This window comes from Capra hircus, chromosome 3, assembly GCF_001704415.2.
Source record: "Capra hircus breed San Clemente chromosome 3, ASM170441v1, whole genome shotgun sequence".
Classification (NCBI taxonomy): Eukaryota; Metazoa; Chordata; class Mammalia; order Artiodactyla; family Bovidae; genus Capra; species Capra hircus.
The window spans coordinates 43808685-43833262 of record NC_030810.1 but is presented as its reverse complement, the minus strand read 5'-3'; the positions used below and the strand labels follow the sequence as shown (position 1 = coordinate 43833262).

The 24578-nt window shown below is 41.6% G+C and overlaps 1 protein-coding gene across 1 annotated transcript in view; it reads left to right on the top strand.

The window, feature by feature from the left end:
- Positions 13153-24578, top strand: part of WLS (wntless Wnt ligand secretion mediator) — a 116267-nt gene continuing 104841 nt past the window's right edge. Inside the window, exon 1 of the mRNA XM_005678278.3 lies at positions 13153-13558. Within this exon, the coding sequence (XP_005678335.1) occupies positions 13453-13558 (106 nt within the window). The 5' untranslated portion in view covers positions 13153-13452. The remainder of the gene's footprint in view (positions 13559-24578) is intronic.

Here is a 24578-nt window from a genome sequence, read left to right as displayed (position 1 = left end):
TGTATCCAGTTGTCTTTAGCTCCACTTTAGCCTTTTCAGCTATAACATTTTGCTCTACTTTTCCATGAAAAGGAGAGAAACGGGGAGAGAGTGTGGAATTCGCATGATCTTATTATTCTGGACACTTCAATGAGCTACAGAAAATTAGAATTCCATTTTAAGGTCCACCAGTAACTTTTTGAGCAACCCTGAATTTCTGCCTTCTCTACCTGGTACTTCTGCTTTCCCGTATGGCAAATGGTGATAATTATAATTGGTCAGACCTCCAAGGTTGTGAAGATTACTAAGATATTATCTTAAAATTGTACAGAATTGGTGCTATACAAACATAGAAGTGTTATTATTCCCAGCCCAATAATAAACATGGCTTCAAATGATAGCTTTTAAAGATCTATAATCATAATGAGAGCATCACTCCTCCACCCTTGTTGCATTTCTGTTTCCCATGGTTATAGTCACTAGAATCTGGTTTTTTAACCTCTCTATAATTCTACCTGTTATACTTCATTGTACTTGTTGCCTTTTATGTCTCTTTCACTTTCTAGATTTTTTTTTTATTTTCTGAAGAGAAGAAATATTCTCTGGAGTATTCAGTGTCTTTCAGACAGTAGGTATTCAATAAATGTTTGCTTAATAGGTAGATGACTGAATGGATAAAAAGGACCCTAACTCTCATATTGGAAAGGTATCTAACAGTTTATGTTAAATTATCTGAAAGAGAGAGAAAAGTCCAAGGAATTCTGAAACAAGCCTTTTAAAGAGTACAAGCTACTCTTTTGAACTATTTCATTTCCAGGGTTTCCAGTTTGAATTTTGATCCAGTTTTCTTTAAGTTTATCTATACAGGAAATCAAGGAGAAAAATGGCACCAACAGCACCTAGCTCACAGAAGGCGTTGTAAGGACTGAATGAAGTAATGCATGTAATATATTCAGAACTGTGCTCCTTACATAGAAAACTTTAGGGGATGCTGCTATTACTGCTACTTGAATCAAAGGCAGAAAAGAGCAACTGTTAAGAAAGGACTTTGGTGCTATACTGATTGGGTTCACAGCCCAGCCCCATGGTTTATTAACTGTGTGATCTTGAGCAAATTGGTAATCCTCTCTAAATTAAGGTTTCCCTACCATCTAAAGTAAAATAAGAGCATGTATCTCAAATGGTTATTGTGAGGATAAACTGTTCTAACTGATACGTATAAAAGTACACTTAGAACACTTAATACTCACTACAGCTATTTGAGATACATATTAATATTTGTATACTCTATTAGTTCTGTGTTATATATTTATACATCATATCTATCTATCTCTATATACCTATCTAACTTCAAACAAGGCCTGTCACATAGTAAGTGTGGTATAATATTTGGTGTTATTATGATGATGCATTATTTATGATGCCTGGCAGGTAATATTGTTAGTATCTATTGACTACATATATAAATGAGAAATCTAGGACAACTTCGAGGTTTCCATTTGGGTCTCTGGATAGTGAGCACTTTTAAGCAGGTAATACAACAGGAGAGATACCATTATAGCTTGGTGACATCACCTTTAGGGGTCAACTAGTCTATCCCAGTGATTATGTCACAGGAGGAGAGATATGAGCTAGACTACAGATTATACACAGCAAGGTACAAAAGAAGTGCCTTGGTTAGCCTGGGAACAAAAGGTAGTACAAAGAAACTAGGTCTTAGAGTATTCAGTGGAATTTTGCTAGACAAACGTTTAAAAAGTAGGCTTTATTTGCAGGCAGCGGGAAAATACTGCAAAATTATATTCAGAAAGTGAGGGAAATAGACCTGTTTTATAATTATCATACTTGGAAACTGTGGCACACTGGATTATCTATAGTAAGAAACTAGAGAGTGGACAATTGATGAGGAAGGTCCTCAACAGTCCCAAGTTGGAGAAATAATGAGGATCTGGATTTGCAGAGACATGGTGAGGATGGAGAGGCAAAAGTAGCTCATTATGAATAAGGGAGACAGAATCCGGTCCAGATAACTGATTGGATATGGAGGTAATAATTGCTTTGAGGGTTGCCTTGAGACATGTAACTTGGCTAACTGGTTGGTGGGCCATTAAGTGAGATAGGGAAGACATCGTGTTGGTTTACAGATGCACGTGGATTGTCAGGGCAGAGATACCTAACAAGTGATTAGCTCTATGAGTCTATAGTTCAGTCAAGAGGTCAGGGCCAAAGATCCAGATTCACTCACATAGTCTATGAGAAGAAATAAGGTAAAGGAAAGAATACTCAGGAATGTTAACATTCAGGGAGTGAACAGAGGAAATGGAGCTGCTGAAAGAGAGTGAAGGGGATGTTAGAGATACAGGGGGATAATTGAGAAAGTAAAGTTATTAATATCAAAGCTGAGGTAGGGGGAGTTTTTCCAAAAGGACATCAAGTAGGATGAAGACCGAAGAAGTCACTGGTGATTTTTGTCAGAATAGAGTCAGTGGAGTACTGGGTCTGGAATCTAGATTGCCTGCAGTAAATCAGGGAAGAAACGGGAAATTAGGTTATAAAGCCAGTAAATATGAACTATTCTTTCCAGAAATTTGGTGCACAACCAAAAGAAAGAAGCCAGTGAAGATGATGGATTAAGCAGAATGCATGGTTAGAAGGATACTTTTTTAGAATTTGAGATTTGAGAATAAGATTGAAGAAAGGGAGGCTGCTACTGCTGCTGCTAAGTCGCTTCAGTCGTGTCCGACCCTATGCGACCCCATAGACAGCAGACCACCAGGCTCCCCTGTCCCTGGGATTCTCCAGGCAAGAACACTGGACTGGGTTGCCATTTCCTTCTCCAATGCAGGAAAGTGGAAAGTGAAAGTGAAGTTGCTCCGTCATGTCCAACTATTCGTGACCCCATGGACTGCAGCCTACCAGGCTCCTCCATCCATGGGATTTTCCAGGCAAGAGTACTGGAGTGGGGTGCTATTACCTTCTCCGAAGAAAGGGATGAAAGAAGATTATTAAAGAAGCTAGTTGTACAAGATGATGGAAGGTTAATAATAATAGCTAACAATTCTGGGGGCTTTCACGGTGGCTCAGACAGTAAAGAAATTGCCTGCAATGCAGGAGACCCAGGTTCCATCCCTGGGTAAGGAAGATCCCCTGGAGGAGGGCATGGCAACCCACTCCAGTATTTTTGCCTAGAGAATCCCATGGACAGAGGAGCCTGGTGGGCTACAGTCCATAGGGTTACACAGAGTCAGACACGACTGAAGTGACTTAGCACACACGCACACAACAATTACTGATTGTATTCCATGTGCTAAGTACTCTATCTACTAAGTACTTTCCACAGACTAACTCATTTAATCCTTATTCTCACCCTGGATTCTTTTTTTTTTTTTTTTTCACCCTGGATTCTTGTCTGGAGAATCCTGTGGACAGAGGAGCCTGGCAGACTACAGTCCATGGGGTCACAAAGAGTCGGACACGACTTAGCAGCTAAACCACCAAACACCACTCACCCTGGAGGCAGGGGCTAAACAGAACACATATTTAACCCTTAGGCTGTGCTGGCTAGCTCTCTAAAATAGGTCTAAGAGCACAAATAAAAATGGATATGCATCAGTAAAGTTGTATGCTTTGCTCAAGAGAGGTTCATTGCTTCTTTAGAAACCAGGCATCAGAAAATACAGATGCATTTGGAGACGAAGAGTGTTTATACCTAGTGTTTCCTTCCTCCAACTTTCCCAGTAAATAGTATAACTGTTTCAAGAGGGAGGTGAAGAGCCAAAGATCACGAAGAAAGATCTGGAAGAATCACTGCAGATGCTGGGGTTATTGTTGTTTAGTCACTAAGTTGTGTCTGACTCTTTGCAACCCCATGGACTATAGTCTGCCAGGATCCTCTATCCATGGGATTTTCCAGGCAAGAATACTAGAGTGGGCAGCCATTTCCTTTTCCAGGGGATCTTCCTGATTCAGGGATCCAACCCATGTCTCTCCTGCATTGACAGGTGGAGTCTTTACCTCTGGATCTTCTGAGTAAAACACAGTCCTGTTAAAAAAAAAAAAAAAAAGTGTGACCTACTGGATTAGATATGATAAGTCCCCAAATAACTACAATAGCAGGTAGCATATGTGAAGGAACATAATAGACATAGCTATTTAAGGGTTCATCCAAAGGAGATAATGTATCTGCTTATGAAGCAAGAGAGATCAAATATCTCCAAGTATCTGTGATACCAGAAAAATAGTTTCAACAAGCAGTCCTGGAAGCTTAGTATCCCACTCTTTCCAATGGACAGCTCCACAGCTCAATAAGGGCAGGGTTGTTCAATGAGAGAGTTTTAAACAAGAATTACAGGATAAACTGGAGTTGATGGGCGCACAGCACGGGGTGAGGAAGAGTCCCTGAACAGGGATGAACGGGAAGACAGAGGTTGAGAACACTGAGCCTCAGTTTTCTAACTAAAAAATGTCAGCCCCCTCTTAGATTATTCTCCTTTTCTTTCTCTCCCTCTCCCTCTAGCTCTTCATTATTGAATATTTATCAAGTTCCTGATTCTTTGCTAAGGTCTGTATGCATTGAATGTATTCAGTCCTTTCCATAGCTTTTGTGAAGATGCCATCATCTCCATTTTCAGGTGACTTAACTGAGGCTCTAAGAGGTCAAGTTACTTGCCCGAGGAATTCCACTCAGCTCCAACTGGTCTTTATCCTTGATTCTCACACTGGCTCTAATAATTATACAAACAGCACCTGGCATATAGGAGATATCCCATAGATTAGCAACAGTGATAATAATAGCAATAATAATTACTAATGAATATATATCCAACAACATGTGGTGCTTTGTGGATTTGCCAATGTGGTAAAGTGAATGGAATCCGGGGCTCTTTTGTGGGATTGGTAGAAAAGGAAAATTTTTACTTTTTCTTTCTTTCTTTTTTTTTTAAAGCAAATTCATTGAACTTAAAATGTTTTAAGCAGTTTTAAATACTTTATACAAATTATCTCATTTTTATTACCGTTGTACAGATGAGGGTACTGAGTGATAAAACAATTACCCTAACTGGCCCATGCACACAATCGGTAATTGGCAAAGCAAGGATTCAGACCCCAGGTAATTTGGCTCCAGAGCCTATGCTCTTCACTGCTACACTGTATCTACTCTCCAGAAGTCTAATGCAGCCAGACTGCGGAGGACCTTATACATCCAGCCAAGGAGAGCCCACACCCTCTCCTTTCCCTTTCTCACATCAGAGGTGTCCTCAAGGCCTCTTACATCAGTGACTCTTTAGGAGTTGGCTAAATAGAGCCATTGCATCACCAAGACCCTTATACTTACCGGAGATTATAAGCTTTATGACAGTAAGAGCATGTCTGTCCTTCTTGTATTTGTATTCCAGTGCTGGCCAGACACTTAGCAGATGGTAAATATATAATAAATCTTTAGGAAATAAATGAAAAAAAATCATTGAATCATTCAGGCTTCAGAATATCAGATTTCTTAGAAAGGTTAGACACATATTAGAATTAGGAATTTTTACGCATAGAATGATACTGTAAGATGACTAATATTTATAAAGCAACTTCAAATTTGGAGTCAAGACAACAAAATATCAGGCAAAAATATTTTAGGACTCAATTTGCAGCTTAGCTAAGCCAACTTAATTTTGTGCATTGAATATTTTTTGCTAATGTGTACTCTACAAGGATGTCCTCAAAACACTGTGAAATCATGCTTAACAATTACTTTTATGAGTCATTTGACTTGAAAATTGATCTTGAACTTGGAAAAGCCTTAGTGGCAGATCCAAGCAAGAAAGAATTGCAAAGATTTAAGGCTTTATTGGATGGAGTCTGGCCTAAGTGACCGTAAGGTGCTGAGGAAAAAACTGAATTGAGTGTATGAACAGTGCTAGCTGAAAGACACTAAAAGATTGCCTGAGAACTGGCAGGAGAAGGTGTTTCTGAATGACTGTCTCCTGATGGAAACATGGAAAGAAGGACTCGGCCCAATGACGACACAATTCCTACTTACCTCCACAGCCTTAGGGCGTTCTTTCTTTGGTGAGTTCAAAGGGTATGCTTGACATAAAGGAGGTAAAAATTGAGGCTCTGAAGTGGGCTTTCTAACGCAAGTGGCATGAGGGCAAGGCCTGTGTTACACTCACTGCTTTTCCCCAGGTCTAGATCAGCTCCTGGCATTCACAGGAGTTCAGTGCATATTTGGTGATTGAATGAACAGTGTGTTGCATCTACTTCAGAATCTTCAGTTCAGCTCAGTCGCTCAGTCGTGTCTGACTCTTTGCGACCCCATGAATCGCAGCACGCCAGGCCTCCCTGTCCATCACCATCTCCTAGAGTTCACTCAGTCTCACGTCCATCGAGTCCGTGATGCCATCCAGCCATCTCATCCTCGGTCGTCCGCTTCTCCTCCTGCCCCCAATCCCTCTCAGCATCAGGGTCTTTTCCAATGAGTCAACTCCTCGCATGAGGTGGCCAAAGTACTGGAGCTTCAGCTTTAGCATCATTCCTTCCAAAGAAATCCCAGGGTTGATCTCCTTCAGAATGGACTGGTTGGATCTCCTTGCAGTCCAAGGGACTTTCAAGAGTCTTCTCCAACACCACAGTTCGAAAGCATCAATTCTTCGGCGCTCAGCCTTCTTCACAGTCCAACTCTCACATCCATACATGACCACAGGAAAAACCTTGACTAGACGGACCTTTGTTGGCAAAGTAATGTCTCTGCTTTTGAATATACTATCTAGATTGGACATAACTTTTCTTCCAAGGAGTGTCTTTTAATTTCATGGCTGCAGTCACTATCTGCAGTGATTTTGGAGCCCAAAAACATAAAGTCTGACACTGTTTCTACTGTTTCCCCATCTATTTCCCATGAAGTGATGGGACTGGATGCCATGATCTTCACTTTCTGAATGTTGAGCTTTAAGCCAACTTTTTCACTCTCCGCTTTCACTTTCATCAAGAGGCTTTTTAGTTCCTCTTCACTTTCTGCCATAAGGGTGGTGTCATCTGCATATCTGAGTTTATTGATATTTCTCCCAGCAATCTTGATTCCAGCTTGTGTTTCTTCCAGTCTAGCATTTCTCATGATGTGCTCTGCATAGAAGCTAAATAAGCAGGGTGACAATATACAGCCTTGACGTACTCCTTTTCCTATTTGGAACCAGTCTGTTTTTCCGTGTCCAGTTTTAACTGTTGCTTCCTGACCTGCATACAGATTTCTCAAGAGGCAGGTTAGGTGGTCTGGTATTCCCATCTCTTGAAGTAGTTTCCACAGTCTATTGTGATCCACACAGTCAAAGGCTTTGGCATAGTCAATAAAGCAGAAATAGATGTTTTTCTGGAACTCTCTTGCTTTTTCCATGATCCAGCGGATGTTGGCAATTTGGTTAGAATCTTAACTCACCACATTACTAGCTCTGTGACCAAGGGAATAGTCAACTTCTCTGAAATGGCTTTCCCTTTTTATTTTATTTTTAGTTTTACCAGCTTATTGCTACCAACCCATCACCCTCCACCCTCATGCACACATGCTCAGTCATGTAACCCCATGGACTGCAGCCCACCAGACACCTCTGTCCATGGACTTTTCCAGGCAAGAATACTGGAGTGGGTTGCCATTTCCTTCTCCAGGGCCCTTTTGAAAAATGATAAAAAATAGTACCTACCTCATAAGGTTGTTGGGCAGATTAATGGTGACAATGTATGTAAAGCATTTAGTGGATATAGGAAGCAATGAAGGTAAGTTTTTGCTGTTGTTGCTGTTATCATTAGGGTTGTTTGCTGTTGGCTGTTTGCTGCCACATATCTGCATTTGGGAAATTACCTGCCCTCCCTCACTTCCAGTCATCCCAGTTTCCTTTAATTAGTGGGAAGTAATAGAAATATGAAGGTCCTTGAATACCTCCATGTATTTTATCCTCATACAACCTTTATTTTCCCACATTACACATAGATGCCCGAAGCTGTTTTTATTGGAGATTGTCTTTCATACTGAGCTCCTTAGTGATGATTCTGAGCTAATTTACAATTAGCATGGGGTAAGGATTGGGCTTTGGTCCAAGTCAGGGCCTATTCTCACCCCAGATGGTCTGGGGCTGACATTAAGTCTGAGCCTCTCTTCCTGCCATTGGCCACCTGTGGGGGGCCTTTGACTTGAACCCCTGGATAGCCAGGGACTGGAGCAGGTTCACTTGTCACTCATTCATTCAGCAAAATGTGTGTACTGACTCTGTGCCAAGGTGTTGAGCGTTGTCTCCACATCATAGAATCACTCTCCAGGCTCTCCTCCCACACTACTCTCGTGGGGAGGAGCAGATGGAGAGAAGCTTGTAAGCATGGGGGACTACAAGGTCAGAGGCAGAGGGACAGCAGTCATGAGAGAAAGGGGAGGTGGGGTAAGCAGGCAGCTCAGACCCCATTCGGCTTATCCTATGAAAACAGGCTGAGGGAGAAAGCCATTTCCCTCACCCCTGCTCTGGGAATCCAGCACCTGTGACCTCGGAGGTTTCAACACTGAAGGCATGTCTGCTCTCTGCTGAAGCTTCTTTCAAGCCTGGGAAACAGCAGGGGGTTGACTGGCTTCTTCAAGTTGCCAGCTGCCTCCCACCAGAGGCCTCTGAAAACCTATAAAGTTTCTTACCTGCCCTTCCAGGTTGCAATTTCAAAGAGACAATTTTATGAGACAATAATTAGGTGTTTCATAGTTCTTTGGGGTTTTCTTGTTTTTTTTTTTTTTTTTTTTTTTTTTTTTTCCTATCTGGGAACAGAAATCGCCTTAACAACATGCAAAGTGTTGGTTGAATGCCCACTTTGTTGCTCTGTGCTGGGCACATTATTTTGTTTAATGCTCATCATAGCCTATAAGGTTGATCTTATCACCTTTTTTAAAAAAAGAAATAAGTATCAAAAAGGTATGTAATTTTCTCAAGCTTATTTATACAATTACTAAGACTTAAAGATAAGCATGAATAATGTCTGAAATGTATGAGGAATGCAAAAGAAAAGGTGAAGTGGAGAACGGCAGGGCAGGTGCTGATGTATAAAAGGGAGCAGAGGTGGGGATATTTATTACTTAAACAAATTCATCTAAAGATAAGGGTGAAATACTGATCTTCCACGCTCTGGGTTCTAAATAGTTGCTACTGAAGATTAGTGTGTGAAGGGAGGGATTGGAAAAAGTCTTGTATATATACACAAAACAAGACAATGGGACTCAGAGAAAGATGGGAAGGGTGGTTCTGTCCGGAAAAAAAATAAGTATTTTAAAGGAAATGGAATATATTCAGAGACACAGAGAGAGAGAGAGAGAAAGGGAGAGTGAGAGAGAGAAGTGACACTGAATAATAGAGTGTGAACCCAAAATGCCTGCTCACATTCACAGGCACTAACTACGAGAAAATACCAACAGCGGAGGAGCCATGGGGATGCCATTTATGGATAAAAGCTATTTATGAGAATGAGAAGCCTCAGAGTGGGGTTATTACTCTTGTTAGGTCCCTCTGAGAAGTAAATTAGGTGTTTGAGTAGGTAGATACAATTCTTTTCTATTTCTATGTTACATTTACTGCAATGACAATAATAATATGCCACCCTTGGCTTCCAGAGGGGTCTTTCTCAACTCAAGGAACTGAACCCTTCTCTGTGCAACCTGCTGTGCCAGGCTGTGAGAGACAAAAAGGCTCAGGTCATACTCTCCTTGTTTCTAAGAAGCTTGTAAGCCAGGGGTGACAACACAGTACATATAGAGATAGGTGTGCAAACTTCAGTGCAGGGAAGCATGCCAGATGGTAACTGTTATGTAGGAATGGGACTGGGGGAGGGGGAGGAGTTGCAGTGAGTCCACCTGCAGTTATTATTTATTCATATGTTCATTCATTCATTCATTCATCCATTCAATAAACATGCATTGCACATCCTTAAGAACTTCCATATGCCAAACCCTTCAAATAAATCAATGTATAAATCAAGATCCCCACTTTAAAGTCTAATGATAAGAAATTGGAATGATCAACTTCAGTTAGCAGAGTTGGATTACACCCTTGGGTTATCTGTCTTTTGGACAAACTACCCAATGACCACAAACCCTTTGAGAAGAGAATGGCTACCCACTCCAGTATTCTCACCTGGAGAAGTCCGAGGACAGAGGAACCTGGAGGCTCAGTCCGTGGGGTTACAAAGAGTTGGACACGACTGAGTGATTAACATACATACACACTGGTGATTGGGAGTAGATTTAAAATAGGATGTTTTAATGTTTAAAGATCACTGAGTGTTTTTCAGAGTTCAATACCAGATGTTGGCCTTATTAGCACTTTTGTCAAATAGAGTTAAGCACTCAGGAAGCTCCTAAAATATGTTTCCAAAAATAACTATAATATGATGAACTTTTAGAGCTGAGAAAGAATCAGTTAGTGATCAGTTTAATACAAGGGTTTTGTTTTCACTTAAGGGCTCCTAAATATAATTATCATTATCATCATCATCATATCTTGCAAGAATACCATGAGGCAGGTACTATCTCCATTTTACAGATGAGAAACCTCAGAATGGGTAAGTGACTGTGTAATGGCTTACAGTCATCACATATAGCAAGAGGGCAGAGCTGGGATCTAGGCACCAACCTAGATCCAGCAACTCAAATGCTCATGCTTGTCTCTACTTAGCTGTGTTATTCCCTTGGGAAATATGGATCTAATAGTCACTTTTAATATTCATAAAGACATAATAGACATCATGAATTTTTTTTAAAGCAGTTCAGGGTGAGGAACATGTGTCTGCCCTACACTCGGTTTGGCAATATTGGTAATCTCAGACAAGTTAGAAGTATTGATTAGCAATTAGAAATATCTGTTTTTAACTAAATTGGTTATATAAGTACCTGTTCACAATAGGGGGATAATCTTTGTGAGGAACCACTACTTTATTCCAAGTCTCTAGTTTCCAGATGTGGACACTGGAACCTAAAGAGTTAGGCCAGTTATTCTGAAGAGATGCATTTGGGAGCTAAGGGGATCCAGTGTGTTGTAGCAGCTGATAAGAAAATGAATTGAGAACTCACTAATTTTAAACAAATAAACCAATGCAACTAGTTAAGAATATCTAATGGACCCAATTCTTACTTGAGCATTGGACACTATTTCTTCTTAAATAGTGAAATATGGTATCAAATGGAGAGTAAATCTTGATACTGAATCCTGTCAACCTTACTTTAGAAATATCCCTTGATATTAAAAAAGATATTCTAACCCTAAGGCAGTATTATTTAAATGTGTGGACGTTGGCAGCTTGCTGAAATGAGAACACAGAATGGAGAGTTAACTAGCAGCAGAGGTGAGAGGACATTCTTACTTCTTTTATATGATGCTCTGGAACCTCCTCCTGACAGGGGGAAAAAAAGATGTAAAAGGTTCTGAAAAGGTAAAGAAGAAATACAAATAATCCACTGCTGGTCCATCTATGTTTAGGTACCAGTCAAACTGTTAACCACAATTCTGTCCTCTTCTGCCCATTTGCCATTTGATCTGGTGTTCTTTAAAGATTGTTAATCACTATTTAGTGAATAACAGCTAGACTAGGGCTCCTCCAGGACAAGGGCAAGTGTCTTCATATCTTGGTACCCTCAAGAACTTAGAAAAGAAAGCTTAGGACAAATTAAGTATATGCCTATTGATTAAAGGGTTAAAAGGAAGAATAAATGAATAGCAACTGTATCCCCAGAACTGTTAAAAACTGTTAGACTTCAAGGAGATGGAATATATATATATATAGTTTGGCACCTGTCCTTAAGGAGTGTCTAGTCTAGCTGGAGGGTAGAAATGAACACTTATTAAGCATAACCTTCACGGCGTCTTCTATAAGGGCAATGAAAAATCAGAAACAGAGAAGAGGAGACAGGACTTGGGATATTCCCTTGGCATGAAGAGGGTGTAGCTGGAGGGGAGTATCAAGAAACTAGGTGTGTAAGGGGTGGTGGGTGGCGGAAACGGTGTATGTGTGGGAATAGGGTGTTACCAAACCAAGGGTCTATTGGGCAGTGTGAGTTATACTGACCAAGTGTCCAGTTTATGGAACATGGAACAACCAGGCCCAGGAATTTAGGCTTGATGGAGCAGGAAATCTCTAGGGTCCCACTTGCCTTTCCCCCTGAAAGTTAAGCATAAATATAAATCCTTACCAAAAAAAAAAAAAAAAAAGACAAACCTTGTAACTTAGTATGTGTTCCCTCTAAGTCAAATAAGGTCCCAGGCTTTTGAAATGCACACTGTGGGTTTGCTTTCATATTCATTTATTTATTCATTCCACAAAAGTTTACGGAGGACCTACTAGAGTTAGAATTTTGTTAAGCACCACGGGGGGTACAAAGATGAATAGCACTCGGTCCCTATCCCCAGGAATTTACAGCTCAATGGTGGAGACAAACGTGTACACACAAGTCCTTGCAATAGGAGGTAAGAACGTAAACACAGGAATTGTAAGGGCTTACTGCCTGAAGATATCAAAAGGAAGTGGTTTAGAAAATAAACAAGATTTTTCAGATGAGTTGGTTTTTAAATGAGGTTTAAAAAACTCTGATGGGGTAAGCTATATTCTTTTAGGGCAAGAGCCAGAGTTAAGGCTCTGGAAACCTTTGGAGTGGGGGGATCATGTGGTAATGAACAGTGGCCTGGTTTGGCTGGAGCGCAGAGTTCTTCAAGGGGTGCAGCGGGGATATTTTGCTGGGTATTTGCCCAATAACGAGGCTGGGATCTGGCAGAAGGAAGCCCAGCTGAGACTTTATTCCTCATCTCCGTGCTTTGACTTAAGCATCTATTGGGTCCCTTTAAAAAATTCTCCTCTTTCCTAAAGAGAGTTCTAGCAGTTGGGGGCGGGGACCGTTTCCTAAAGTCAACGCGTAAGTTAAAGGTCTGCAAAGCTGCCCACGGGTGATTTAAATCTCGCACCAAAAGAGGAAACGTGTGGGAAGCGGAGTAGGGGGAACCCACTAAACAACAACATCAACCCCCTCAACGATACCAGTTCCTGGCGGGACAGGCTGCCAGCCAGACCCGGGAGCGGGACACCGGCACCCGCCAGAGCTCGGAGCCCCGCACTGGCGGGCAAGGGGGAGAGGAAGAGAGGGAGGGAGGGAGGGAGGGAGGAAGCGCGAGAGGGAGGGAGGAAGAAAGGGAGGGAGGCGGCGTCATGTGATCGTTTCCCTGCTCCTTTAAGCGTCCACAGGCGGCGGAGCGGCCACAATCACAGCTCCGGGCATTGGGGGAGCCCGAGCCGGCTGAGCCGGGGGAATCCGTGCGGGCGCCTTTCGTCCCGGTCCCATCCTCGCCCCGCTCCCGTACCCCTGAAGTTTTGCAGCGCCTGGAAAGGAGGCGAGGGAGAAGGGAGCGTGAGAGGGGAGGGAGCAAAAAGCACACCCTAAAACATTTATTTCAAGGAGGAAAGAAAAAGGGGGGCGCAAAAATGGCTGGGGCAATTATAGAAAACATGAGCACCAAGAAGCTGTGCATTGTTGGTGGGATTCTGCTTGTGTTCCAAATCATCGCCTTTCTGGTGGGAGGCTTGATTGGTAAGTGCGAGAGCTGCAAACTTTTCCCCCTTTCTCTCTTTTCGGGCCCCTTCCCTCTTTGCCTCTCGGGCTACTTGTTACAGTATCACTGCCTTGCTTCTATGATCTAATTAGTCCGGCTATTGTGCTTAAGAAAGCAGAGCTCCATGGGGCTCCGTGGGGCACAATCCAGTCTAGTGGCTAAGAGAAAAGGAGGGGAAAAAGTTTTGGCCTAGTTTCAGTATCCACTTGAAAGGAAAGAGGGGGGTGGCGGGGGTGGGAATCTTAAGCATGGCGACGGATCGCGCGAGGAAGCGCTGGGTTACAAACTTGATTGCTCTCCCCCCGGCTTTTTCCCGCGTTCCCCCCTTTTCCTCTCGGTTCCCTCCTAATCAGCTCCGGGAGGGCAACGTAATCGACTTTATTAGGAACAACTGAAGAGTCGGAGAACTGCGCCCGGCGCAACCCCGAGCCCTGTTACTGGGCTGTGATCTCTGCATGTGTAAACGCTTTTGGTTGTCTCAGCTGGGGGTTGAGAGTTTGCATTTTGGGTCCTGACCTTCGTGCCCTCTGCTTCCTCGCCGCATCTCCAAGCCACCCCCAGCCATTGGCAAAATCCGAGCCTGGGCTGGGAGCTTGGATGGGTGAGGTTCGGTGGGAGAAAGTCCTCGGCCAGCGCCGCGGGAAGTTGGAGAGGTCAGGGGAAAACGCGTATCAGAAAGGTGTGTTGCTTTTGGCCTCTGGGGAATTTCCCTTCCCCCATTTCTTAGAGCCCCGAGAGCCTGTGAATCTGGAGCCTCAGGTCTTGCCCTGGCGCCTCGGAGGGCGGCCCCCGCCACAGCCCCCCGCAGGTGACAGCTTCCCCCTGGGAGACCTCCCCGGCGTGTATCGCCCGAACCTCTCGAGCTAAACAGGCTTCCCGGGTGAAGAAGATGGTTTCATGGACCTTCCACTCAGAAAACTCCCTTCTCGCCGTGTCTCCGTCTCATCTCCATCCTCCCGCCCCTCCGCACAGCCGCTTTCCCCTCCCCCTCGAGATTCAGGACGTCCCGGCGCAAACTTCAGCGCCAACTTCGCCGCGGGTGCGGATGCAAGGCTTCGTTTCCCTATTTCGCAGATTTGTAAAACTTTGCGGAGTGGAGAGTCCACGGAGGGGCTTTCTGCGCGCGTCTCTTTTCCAGAGCTCGCGTGGTGCGGGTGTCGTCGTGATTGTGAGAACGGCCCAGGCTTGGGCACCCGGGGTCGTGTGCGTGGCGTTTTGTCTCCAGGCTTGGGTTGGATGGGAATAAATGAAAGGGGAGTCTGGTTCTGTAAATCACTGTAACATTCAAGCTAACAGTTTAAACAAAGGAGAGTGGGTGAAGCTTTATCAAGGAGAGAAATTTCTAGAGGAGAACGTGCCTTTCTCTGTATGTATCCACAAAGCAGAAAGAGGTCCCGAGTTTTCCAAGCTCATATCCTCAGTTTGGGTCAAACAGCTTAATTTTTTAATTCTTGAAAACCTACCCCCCACCACCCCACCCCGCCCCAATCCCATGAGCTCCTGTTTAGCTAAGTGCAATCTCCGTGTTTCCCTGTATTGGATTTTTCGAGGCTCTTAATACATCTCTACTGGGAGCTGAAGGCAGCCTTCCCTGTGCCCTCACAGTGATTATGCAGCGGTTACAATTATACCTCTTGTCTCCCTTGATGAGCAGTTGCAGTTAGATGCCATTGGATCTTGTGTGATTTCAGTGGCAGACCATAATTAAAATTTCTTGCACCTTGTGCTTTCAGAATTAAATTGGCCTATTATCCCTGTCTGACCTTCATCCTCTTTGAGGTTTTTGCACAAGCAGCGAACCATTACACATAGTACCCTGGTATTTGTTGGTGTGTGTTTCTTTTTCCTTTTCTAAAGCTGATCTAGCCCATTATCCACTGTTGTAGGTTTCTTAGAGTCCTTCTGGAACTGGCATCATTTCTGGAATCTTAATATGGAGGAGAAGGTCCAAGGGCAGTCGCGAGTGGCTGCTGGAGTTGCCATAGGTTCAGAAAGGTTGTATGTTCAAAGAGAAGTTCGTTTGGAGTAAGCTGTGCCAAGGGTTGTTTTTCCAATAGAACTTGATTAGTGACCGCACCTGGTGACAATCTCAAAAAGTTAGTGATAGTCTAGATTTCCCCTCAGTAAATGAACTGCTTTAGTCCCAGCTTTCCTGGAACAAGACAACTTTCTATCTCTGTATAACACTTCTTGGGGAAAATTGTGTAAGTTTACCTCTTACCTTTCCTCCTTCCTCAGTTGCTAAGACTGTGTCCCTAGTCCTGGCCTGAAGGCTGAAAAGATCAGATCCATTTCATTGTAAACACTTAGTGGCTTAGCCTTTATCTCAACCACTTAGAGTGTTGTTTTGTTTTTTTTTTTCCGGCTGTTAAATCTAAGAACTTAGGTATGCTCCAAGACCCAAATATGGGAAATAAATATCAATAAAAGGTAAGTGATATGTTTCCCCAGCAAACTGGAAGGCAGGAAACTAAGCAAAGGATGGAACTTCAAGAAAGTGGACGAGTGGAATTAGTAGCTAAAGGAGCAGTGGAAAGTAAGTCCAGAAACCTTTGCTTCCAGCCTCCCCAGTAAAGGAGAGCTCTTCCAGTGCTCAACCATATTGATGGTAGGATGTCAGGTGTCTTGCTTATGCAGTGTCTTTCTAATTCATTTGCAGAGGCCAAGTGAGAAAGTGAAATTTTCACTTTGAATTGGCCTTGGTATTTTGGTATAATGTTCCTTTTTGATCACTGTTGTCCTAGATGAAAGGAAACATGACTGCCTAGAAAGGGGAGGGGCTGAATAGCAAAGCTCCTTATTGTAAGGGTGTAAGTACACTACACACATATTCGCAAAACAAAAACAACCACCACCCCCAAACAGTATTGACAAACCGTGCACCTAAGCTGGTGAGGAGGAACCTTTTCAGAAGAGTTTAAGATTCCTTTCAGTTATGAAATTGTATGACTTCCCAGTGCTTTTGAGAGTTTTATATGACATTCACAGTGGTGTTTGGTTATAGCTTTCTAGAATTTACTTTACAATACAGTATTGTAAAGTAAAATAAAGTAAAAATAAAAATTAAAAAAAATAGAATTGATGGGGGAAAATTTAAACACTAGGTAAAAAGGAAATAAGAGGGATCTTCCCCTACTCCAGCAACCTTCTTAGAACCGAGCTTTTTTATTTTGGTTTGTTTTTGTACTTGTTGTTTGTTTGTTTTGTGCCAGGGTCTAAACCTTTAATGGGATTTTGCAACAAGGCTCTGGAAAGCAATATCTTATATGGTAGAATTTGAGATACTTAAGAATTCACTGAATTATGCCATGCCATGCTTTTGTACAAACTTTGAGCCTTTATAAAATCATGCATTTGATTATTTTCTTATGTATTGAGAAGGTTTCCTAAGTGGATAACTTATTTTGTATTTAGAATTCATTTAAAAATGTAAGAATCCCTGAAGGAAAAGAAAATATTTTTAAGGATATAGCTTAATCTTCAGCCTTCTTAAAAATAAGCCTGCAGAAAATTTAAAAATAATTTTCCTTTGATTTCACGTTTGGTGAATTTTGTTCCTGGAGAAGCAGCTGCAGGGTGGTGGAAGGGGGGAGGGGAGGAGACCATGTTCCCTGAAACAAGAGTACAGCCGACTAAAAATCATGAACTGGATTCCCTGGTCTATTATGTGCAATTTGCTCAGCTTCAGATTAGTCATGTCTGGGGGATATAATGGTTGGAAAAGCAGGTCAGCATTCCCACCTGTTCTAAAGACTGGTAAGAGTATAAAGGATCAGGATTGGATGAATAGAAAATTATTGCATTGTTTTAAGTGTACCCATAAATGAGAATATTCCAAACTTAAACCCAAATAAATATCAACAAACTGACCATTATTATTTCTTTAGGAAAGATTACTTTCTTTCAAAGGTTTAGTATGTGAACAATCTTTCATTGTTTTTTATTGCTGAGAATATTATGTGTGTATATATGTATGATGTACATACATATATACACATTTATTATCAGTTTTCTCAGTTTTAACATGGACTTATTACTGCTTTTCAAGGAGCTGGCCCATGTTTTTATGCTATTATTGTTTGAATAGGTACTGTGAATGGTTTTGATTATGGTCCATTCATACGAATAGTTTTTGTTTCTGCTACTGTCATTTATTGGAAAGTGGCAGAATTTTAAGAAATTAAATAAAATTACAGTTATACAAAGTGTATAAGGGTTTGTTTCTCAGTGTATTAGGTTTTAAGCTTGTCGTGGTATTTATTTTAGCATATATTAATAATGTAATACTTGGCAGTCCTAAGTGTTTGGGTATCTGTTGAGAAAATAACTAATGAACTGACTTTTGGTTGATGTTACTCCACATTTTTCTGTATTTGATTCTGCTTTTTATTTTGTAACATTTCATATTTGACTAAGCTATGTCTTTTGTTGTTGTTGTTAACTACCAGAGTATCTAATATGGTTGGTAGAAGTACCGTGCAACTTGAGAAATTCTTTTGTAAAGAATGCAAAATCTTTTGTAGATTGAAATTACATTATTTAACTTTTAAAAAACTAAGCTGTCTCCTTGGTTATAGCAACAAAATCAATGCTAGTGCTAACAGTCTCTAATCATGCTTTCATCTAATCATTTAGTACAGCCTGTCTAGCCTTCGATTGGAACTTTCCCTTTTTCTTTTTCAGAGTAAGAAACATTTCCTTGAGATAATAGTATGGCTTTGTAAGATTTTCAAGTTCCCTGCCTGGAACCCAGACCTAGACTCAAAGTCTTTCCTAGCTGGTTGACATTTTGCAATAATGTGGCCTTTAAAAAGATTTTTTTTTAATCCATGTAGACTGAGGAAAGATTCTAACCTTATCTTCCTCATAAAGATGTTTCTATGGAGATTTAGAACTTGAAATTGTATGAAAGTCCTTCGCTGAGAGTTCATGAATGGTACCTGCCTAGTGTGCAAAATATTGGTTAGATTCTAATGTGTACCTAGGATAGGACTACAATGCTGACTGTGCTTAGCAAAGACCAGATTTGAAGCCTGAGTAACATAGGGGAGCTAGAGGTAGAAAAGAGTCCCTCTTAATACAGGTTTGCTAGCAAAAGATTTCTTACAATGAGGTTTCTAACATGATGATAGTTCTCACTCATTTATGGAGAATTTGAGAGTATGTGAAATGAGAAGCCTTGTTAATTATGTCATCAAATAGCTGTATTAATATTTCATCTTGAAATAAATATATTAACAATATAGATAATTTAATGTGCATTAAATGTACACTGTGTACCAGGCTTTATTTAATTTGATCCACACAAAGCTTGCCACATTGATGCTGTTGTACTCATTTTACACATAAGTAAACTGAGATACAGAAAGCTCTGGTAAAATTGGTCAAGGCTGCCTATTAATAGCTGCTGCTGGTGCTATTGCTAAGTCGCTTCAGTTGTGTCCGACTCTGTGCGACCCTATAGATGGCAGCCCACCCAGCTCCCCCGTCCCTGGGATTCTCCAGGCAAGAACACTGGAGTGGGTTGCCATTTCCTTCTCCAATGCATGAAAGTGAAAAGTGAAAGTGAAGTTGCTCAGTCGTGTCCGACTCTTTGCGACCCCATGGACTGTAGCCTACCAGACTCCTCCGTCCATGGGATTTTCCAGGCAAGAGTACTGGAGTGGGGTGCCATTGCCTTCTCTGTATTAATAGCTAGTCAGGGTCAAAGCTAGGATTGGATTCCAGTCAATCCAGAATAATCAACCGTTAGGTGCTCCTGTGCCTACCTGCCAAAGCCTTGACTTCTAGGGCTGAATAGAAATAATTTGAATGTAGGCATGATGAATAAGACTGCAAATGCAAATAATTTCCCATTTTTAACCATTGGGTAACATGGTAAAGGAAAAAAAAAAATCTGATGATAAGTGAAATGGAGTCCAGCTGTACTTAATAAAGCAGAGCCTTGCCAGGCTAAAGGAGGACAACTTCTGGGAAGTCTACATATGCCAGTCCATCCAATTTCTCCAGGTTCTAACCAGTCTCTGTGATTCTGTGAATCATCTAGATGGCTGAGCAGCCAAGTTCATCGGCCACAAGGTGTTTGAGTTCTACTACCTTAAGGAAAATTACTCGATTTTATTTTCTCTAGTTAGTGGTTTTGACATATTTAAACAGTTATAGAGGTCTAGGCTTCTTCAAAGGAAGAGGAGAGAATAAGCCAACTGAGGCTGTAGCGATTTTAGAGGGTGTGGTTTGGCAGTGATAGCAGAGCAGTTGAAAGAAGAGCTTCATACTGAAAGTTGAAAATTCATTTTCCCCAAAGGATGATTTTTGTTTATATACACACCCATGCCTAATAATGAGGGCGTTTCAAACCAGAGGCTTGCATGCTGATACCTTGAATAGGTACATTTTGTTCTTTGGAAAAAATGCTGGTAGATTTTCTCTATTGAAAGATTTACTGCTCTCAGTTTTGATGGAGACTCTAAGAGATGATGGGAGACAGAGAGCATCGAGACATGAAGTGATCGTGTCTATTTCATTGGTCTTGTGTTTTCTTGGAGGTGGTATGATGATGGTGCAGTAGAACAGACAGGTGTGCCATATGTGGATGGATCCCAGAAAGAGTGTCCAGACGGGGATGGGAATCGAGAGGAGGATCTTGAGGCATTGAAGTTCTCAGACTTGGTAGTGAAATGCTTTGCAATTTTCCCTTTTCCTTATAGGGCTAATCTAAAAGGATTGATAATTAGAAAAAGAGCAGCTGATATGTTTTAGAACAGGGGTCCCCAACTTCTGGGATCTAATGCCTGATGATCTTAGTTGGAGCGAATGTAATAATAATAGAAATAAAGTGCACAATAAGTGTAATGTGCTTGAGTCACCCCCAAACCATCCCCTCCCACCTGGCTCTGTTGAAAAGTTGTCTTCCATGAAAACTGGTCCCTGGTGCCAAAAACATTGGGGACTGTTGTTTTAGAATACACAAAACCCTAAGGTTCCTTAGCCCTTTAACACTAGCTCTCCCTCCTCTCCATCCCTCCCTCCCCCACCATGTTCCACACACAATTAAATTTTGTAGAGGAGCAAAAGCAATAATCAGAGTGTCATCTGACCAGTAGTGAAGGATTTGGTCAATTATGATTTGTTGCATTTTGAAGATTTACTGGGTGACTATAGAAAACATTTTATGTGATGTGTTGATTTATTTAGTGAACATAACAACCTAGAGCAGCGGGTACTTTCTCCAGAGTTCAGATGAATGTTAGGTTCTCACTTAATCACATCAGGATCTTTTTGGGTTTAGTAGAGATAATAAGAGGCCTGGCATTCAAGTCCATGATCCTGAACTCAATCAAGCCATGCTCTCAAGTCTAATGTCACTCTCCTTCTATTGTTCCTTCAGTTTCTACTGGAAACAAAGAATCAAGTGTGATGAAACATTCTGCACAAATTCAATAGAAGGTGAAAGTTCAGACTGGCTTGTTCTGATTTTACCCCTTTCCCAGACCACATGCTCCCATTACTGCCTGGGTACTATTCACTGACTTGGTTACTTTCTGTACAAATAATCCCAATTCCTAAAATATATTATGCTGGGAAAGCTTGAGGGCAGGAGAAGAAGGGAGGAACAGAAGATGAGGTGGTCAGAGGGCATCACCAACTCAATGGGCGTGAGTTTGAGCAAACTCAGGGAGATAGTAGAGTACAGAGGGAGCTTGGTGTGCTGCAGTCCATGGGGTTGCAAAGAGTCGAGCACAACTTAGTGATTGAACAATGACAACAAAAACATATTAACCTTTTCCAACAGCTATTGTAAATGTTGACCAGTGCTTGCAAGCCATGCTGGGGAAGGCTGAGCCTGAGATAATTACACCCCAGCTCCCCCGCCAAAAGAAATGATTGCACATAGCCGACAGTGACTGATAGTTGGAAACAAAACTCATTGAAGTTCCTGACCTGAAGGCCAACTAGACTTAGCATACGCAGTAGGTCCTGAATATCACTGTTGAATACAAGAGAGGTGGATATGGAGAAAAGAGATAGGGGTAGGATATGGACTCAGGAAAGAAAAATTAAGGCCTCTGTCAACATATGAGAGGGCTTCCCAGGTGGCTTTGTGGTAAAAAATCTACATGCCAAGCAGGAGACACAGGTTCAATCCCTGAGTTGGGAAGATCCCCCAGAGTAGGAAATGCTAACCCGTACCCGTATTCTTGCCTGGAAAATCCCATAAACAGAGGAGCCTGGTGGGCTACAGTCCAGGGAGTCACAAAAGAATCAGACTCCACCTAGTGACTAGACAATAGCTACAAATACATGAGAACACTCTTTGGGTCATAGCTTATGCCTGGATTTCCAGAATCTACTTCTGATGCCACACATTTTTCCCAAATTGAGCTAGTGTTTCTGTCTTCAAAGCCTGTTTAAATCCTGGGCCTCCAAGTGCAATTTCTGCTCCCTCTTTTTTCTCCCTACTCTATTCTTTTAATATTCCTTGGTAAAGGGTGTTTTTTTTTTTTTTTTCACTGACCCACAGGAATTATAGGGCCTTCTTAATCTTCCAGTTAATTCCCTGGATTAACTCAGAGGCTTTATCCATAAGTACACATTTCCAAGAAAGCAGAAGTGATTGAAAGAAGAGGCCAAGTTATTACATTTGTTTTGGCAAGGCATTATGATTTTTCTTTAGGAAGAAGGTAACTGATCCTTAAATGACGCAGTCCATCCCCCCTCCCTGTTCCCTGTCCCTCCAGCCCCAGATTAATAAGGTTAAGCTCATGAGAGCTGGCTGGGGGCCAATTAACTGCTGCTTTTAGTTTTGGGCTAAGCTCCTCCCAGAGAGAGAGCCTGGTGTCAGGGCAGCATCATATCGGTGAGATGAACTTGACTGTAACTCAGCAGACCATCTGTGATCTTCGTGATCTCAAATAAGTTACAGAAGCTTCTTGATGCCAGCCCTCAATTGTGATGTGGGGCAGAGCCTCCTATTTCATGGATGATTGTAGTAAGGAAGCCACGATCCCAAGGACAAGGTACCCTCTGGGTTCTCATGGAGTCAGGGCCACCAGAGATGTAATTCTCAGAGGACTTTTTGCTGAAAATATCTGCTTAACCCTGTATCTGTCTCTCCTACTTTTCTTTCTCTGTACCTCTCTCCTCTTAGATTTGGAAAAATGTAGCCTTGAGGTCGTTTATTTTCTATTCTTTTTCTTTCTTGAGTCACCACCACTTTGTCAAACACCTCCAGATTCATGGATCAATTTAGACAGAGGGAAGTGAAATAACCCAAAGCATTACTCATTTTGGGTTTGAAAGTGCATACAGAGTTCAACTACTTTCTAACATGGATTCTCATTATAATTGTTATGTCTCATAAGGTGCCTTCCCAAGATGGTAGATTTATAATAATATTGTTGCAGATAACTAGTGAAAAAGGATATGAGTCTAAGTTGTTATCCTAAAACACGCACATTTTGCTCCAGGTCTATTACTTTTGCTTTATACACAATTTTAATAGAGCTTGGTTATGCCATTTTCTAAGTGTACAGTAGTTGGGTCGATTTGCCGTAGAAACTCACTGGCAGCAAAGAGATGTAGGCAGGTGGTAGGTAATAGGAGGACACAGAAAGAGAAAGGGAGCATTCCCAAGGTTGTGGGGTATCTGGATATAGGCAGATCATTTCACACTAGAACCCTCTCCCACCCCACTGCAGTGGCTTCATTACGTTATAGGCTGGCGCGTGTTAATTGATTCCACTTTAAATCTGTGTGGTCTTAACGCTTGCCTTGGGTGCAGCTTTTTGGATCTGCAATATCTGTCCACTTTGGTATTATTTGGGCTCAATGGGAGCTGTGGAACTTTCTGCTATTAAATTGCAAAGTTGAAAGAGCCTTGGAGATCAATTGTCCCACTTCCTTTGAGGAGGGACCAGAGTCCCAAGAAAGGGAAGAGGCTCAGTTTACACAATTAGAGTCTTGGTTTAGACTCAGATTCTAATGAAGGTCAGCACTCCAAGCATGTATCTCCTCCCAAGTTGCAGGGTGAAAATCATCAGACCTTCGAGTTATTGGGTAGAAAATTCCAGTTTGTGGTTCTTAAAGCTCTGTTGACTTTTCTGTTCCTTGAAAATAAAATAGTAATTAATAACTTTACTGTCCTCTCCTGCTTGCTTTTGTGTACTTAATATTCTTAGCTAATTTCTCATGAAGCAATAGGATTGTATGGAATGTTAAGCTGTTCTATGTGGATTTTAAAGAATACTACATACTTAAAAACAAGCTAAATTCCTTGCTTTCTGAGAGTGTAGTGTATCCCCTTTGTCTTGCCTAAGAAACTGTAAATTAAAAAAAAAAAAAAAGTGTACTGTGGTCCTTACCAATCCAACCAAAGTGCCGTTCTCATGTTTTAAGACTTCATCAGTCTGAAGCTTCTTGTCTAAAATTTTGTGACTAACTTTTGTGCTTTCAGGGGCTGTTTGTGGCAGGCATAATTCTGAAGTCGTAGTGAGTTTAGGGGAAGTGACATGCCCTATATTTTTTGGATCTGTTTTACATACCAAAGAAACAACAAAATTGCTCAGGCTTTGTTTCTGCGATTTCTTCGCTCTGAAGGTAATTGCAAACTGAAAATTCAAATTGCCAAAATAGGGCTTAAAATGTTGAAGGCCTTAGGCCATTGTGATAGACAAGCATATTTTTGTGATTTCAGAGGTACAAGTATTACAGGGTAAATTCTTTTATTTTTGTTGATATTAAACAGAGTCACAAAGCACTGTTTTTCGCATCCTCTGATTTAACTATAATGAATTTTTTTTTTTTAAGTCTGTGTTTAGCATGCTGGTCTTCAGGTGATTACAACCAAAAAGTTGAGTTCCATATTTGTGAAACCCAGCCCTCTGTCAAGGCAGAGGTCTTTTTTTTCTGTTCCTTTTACACCAGGTTCTTATGTATTTTATCTGCTCTCATTTAGGTTGTAATTCGCCTGAGAATGGAATGCCTCAAGTGCAGAAAAGA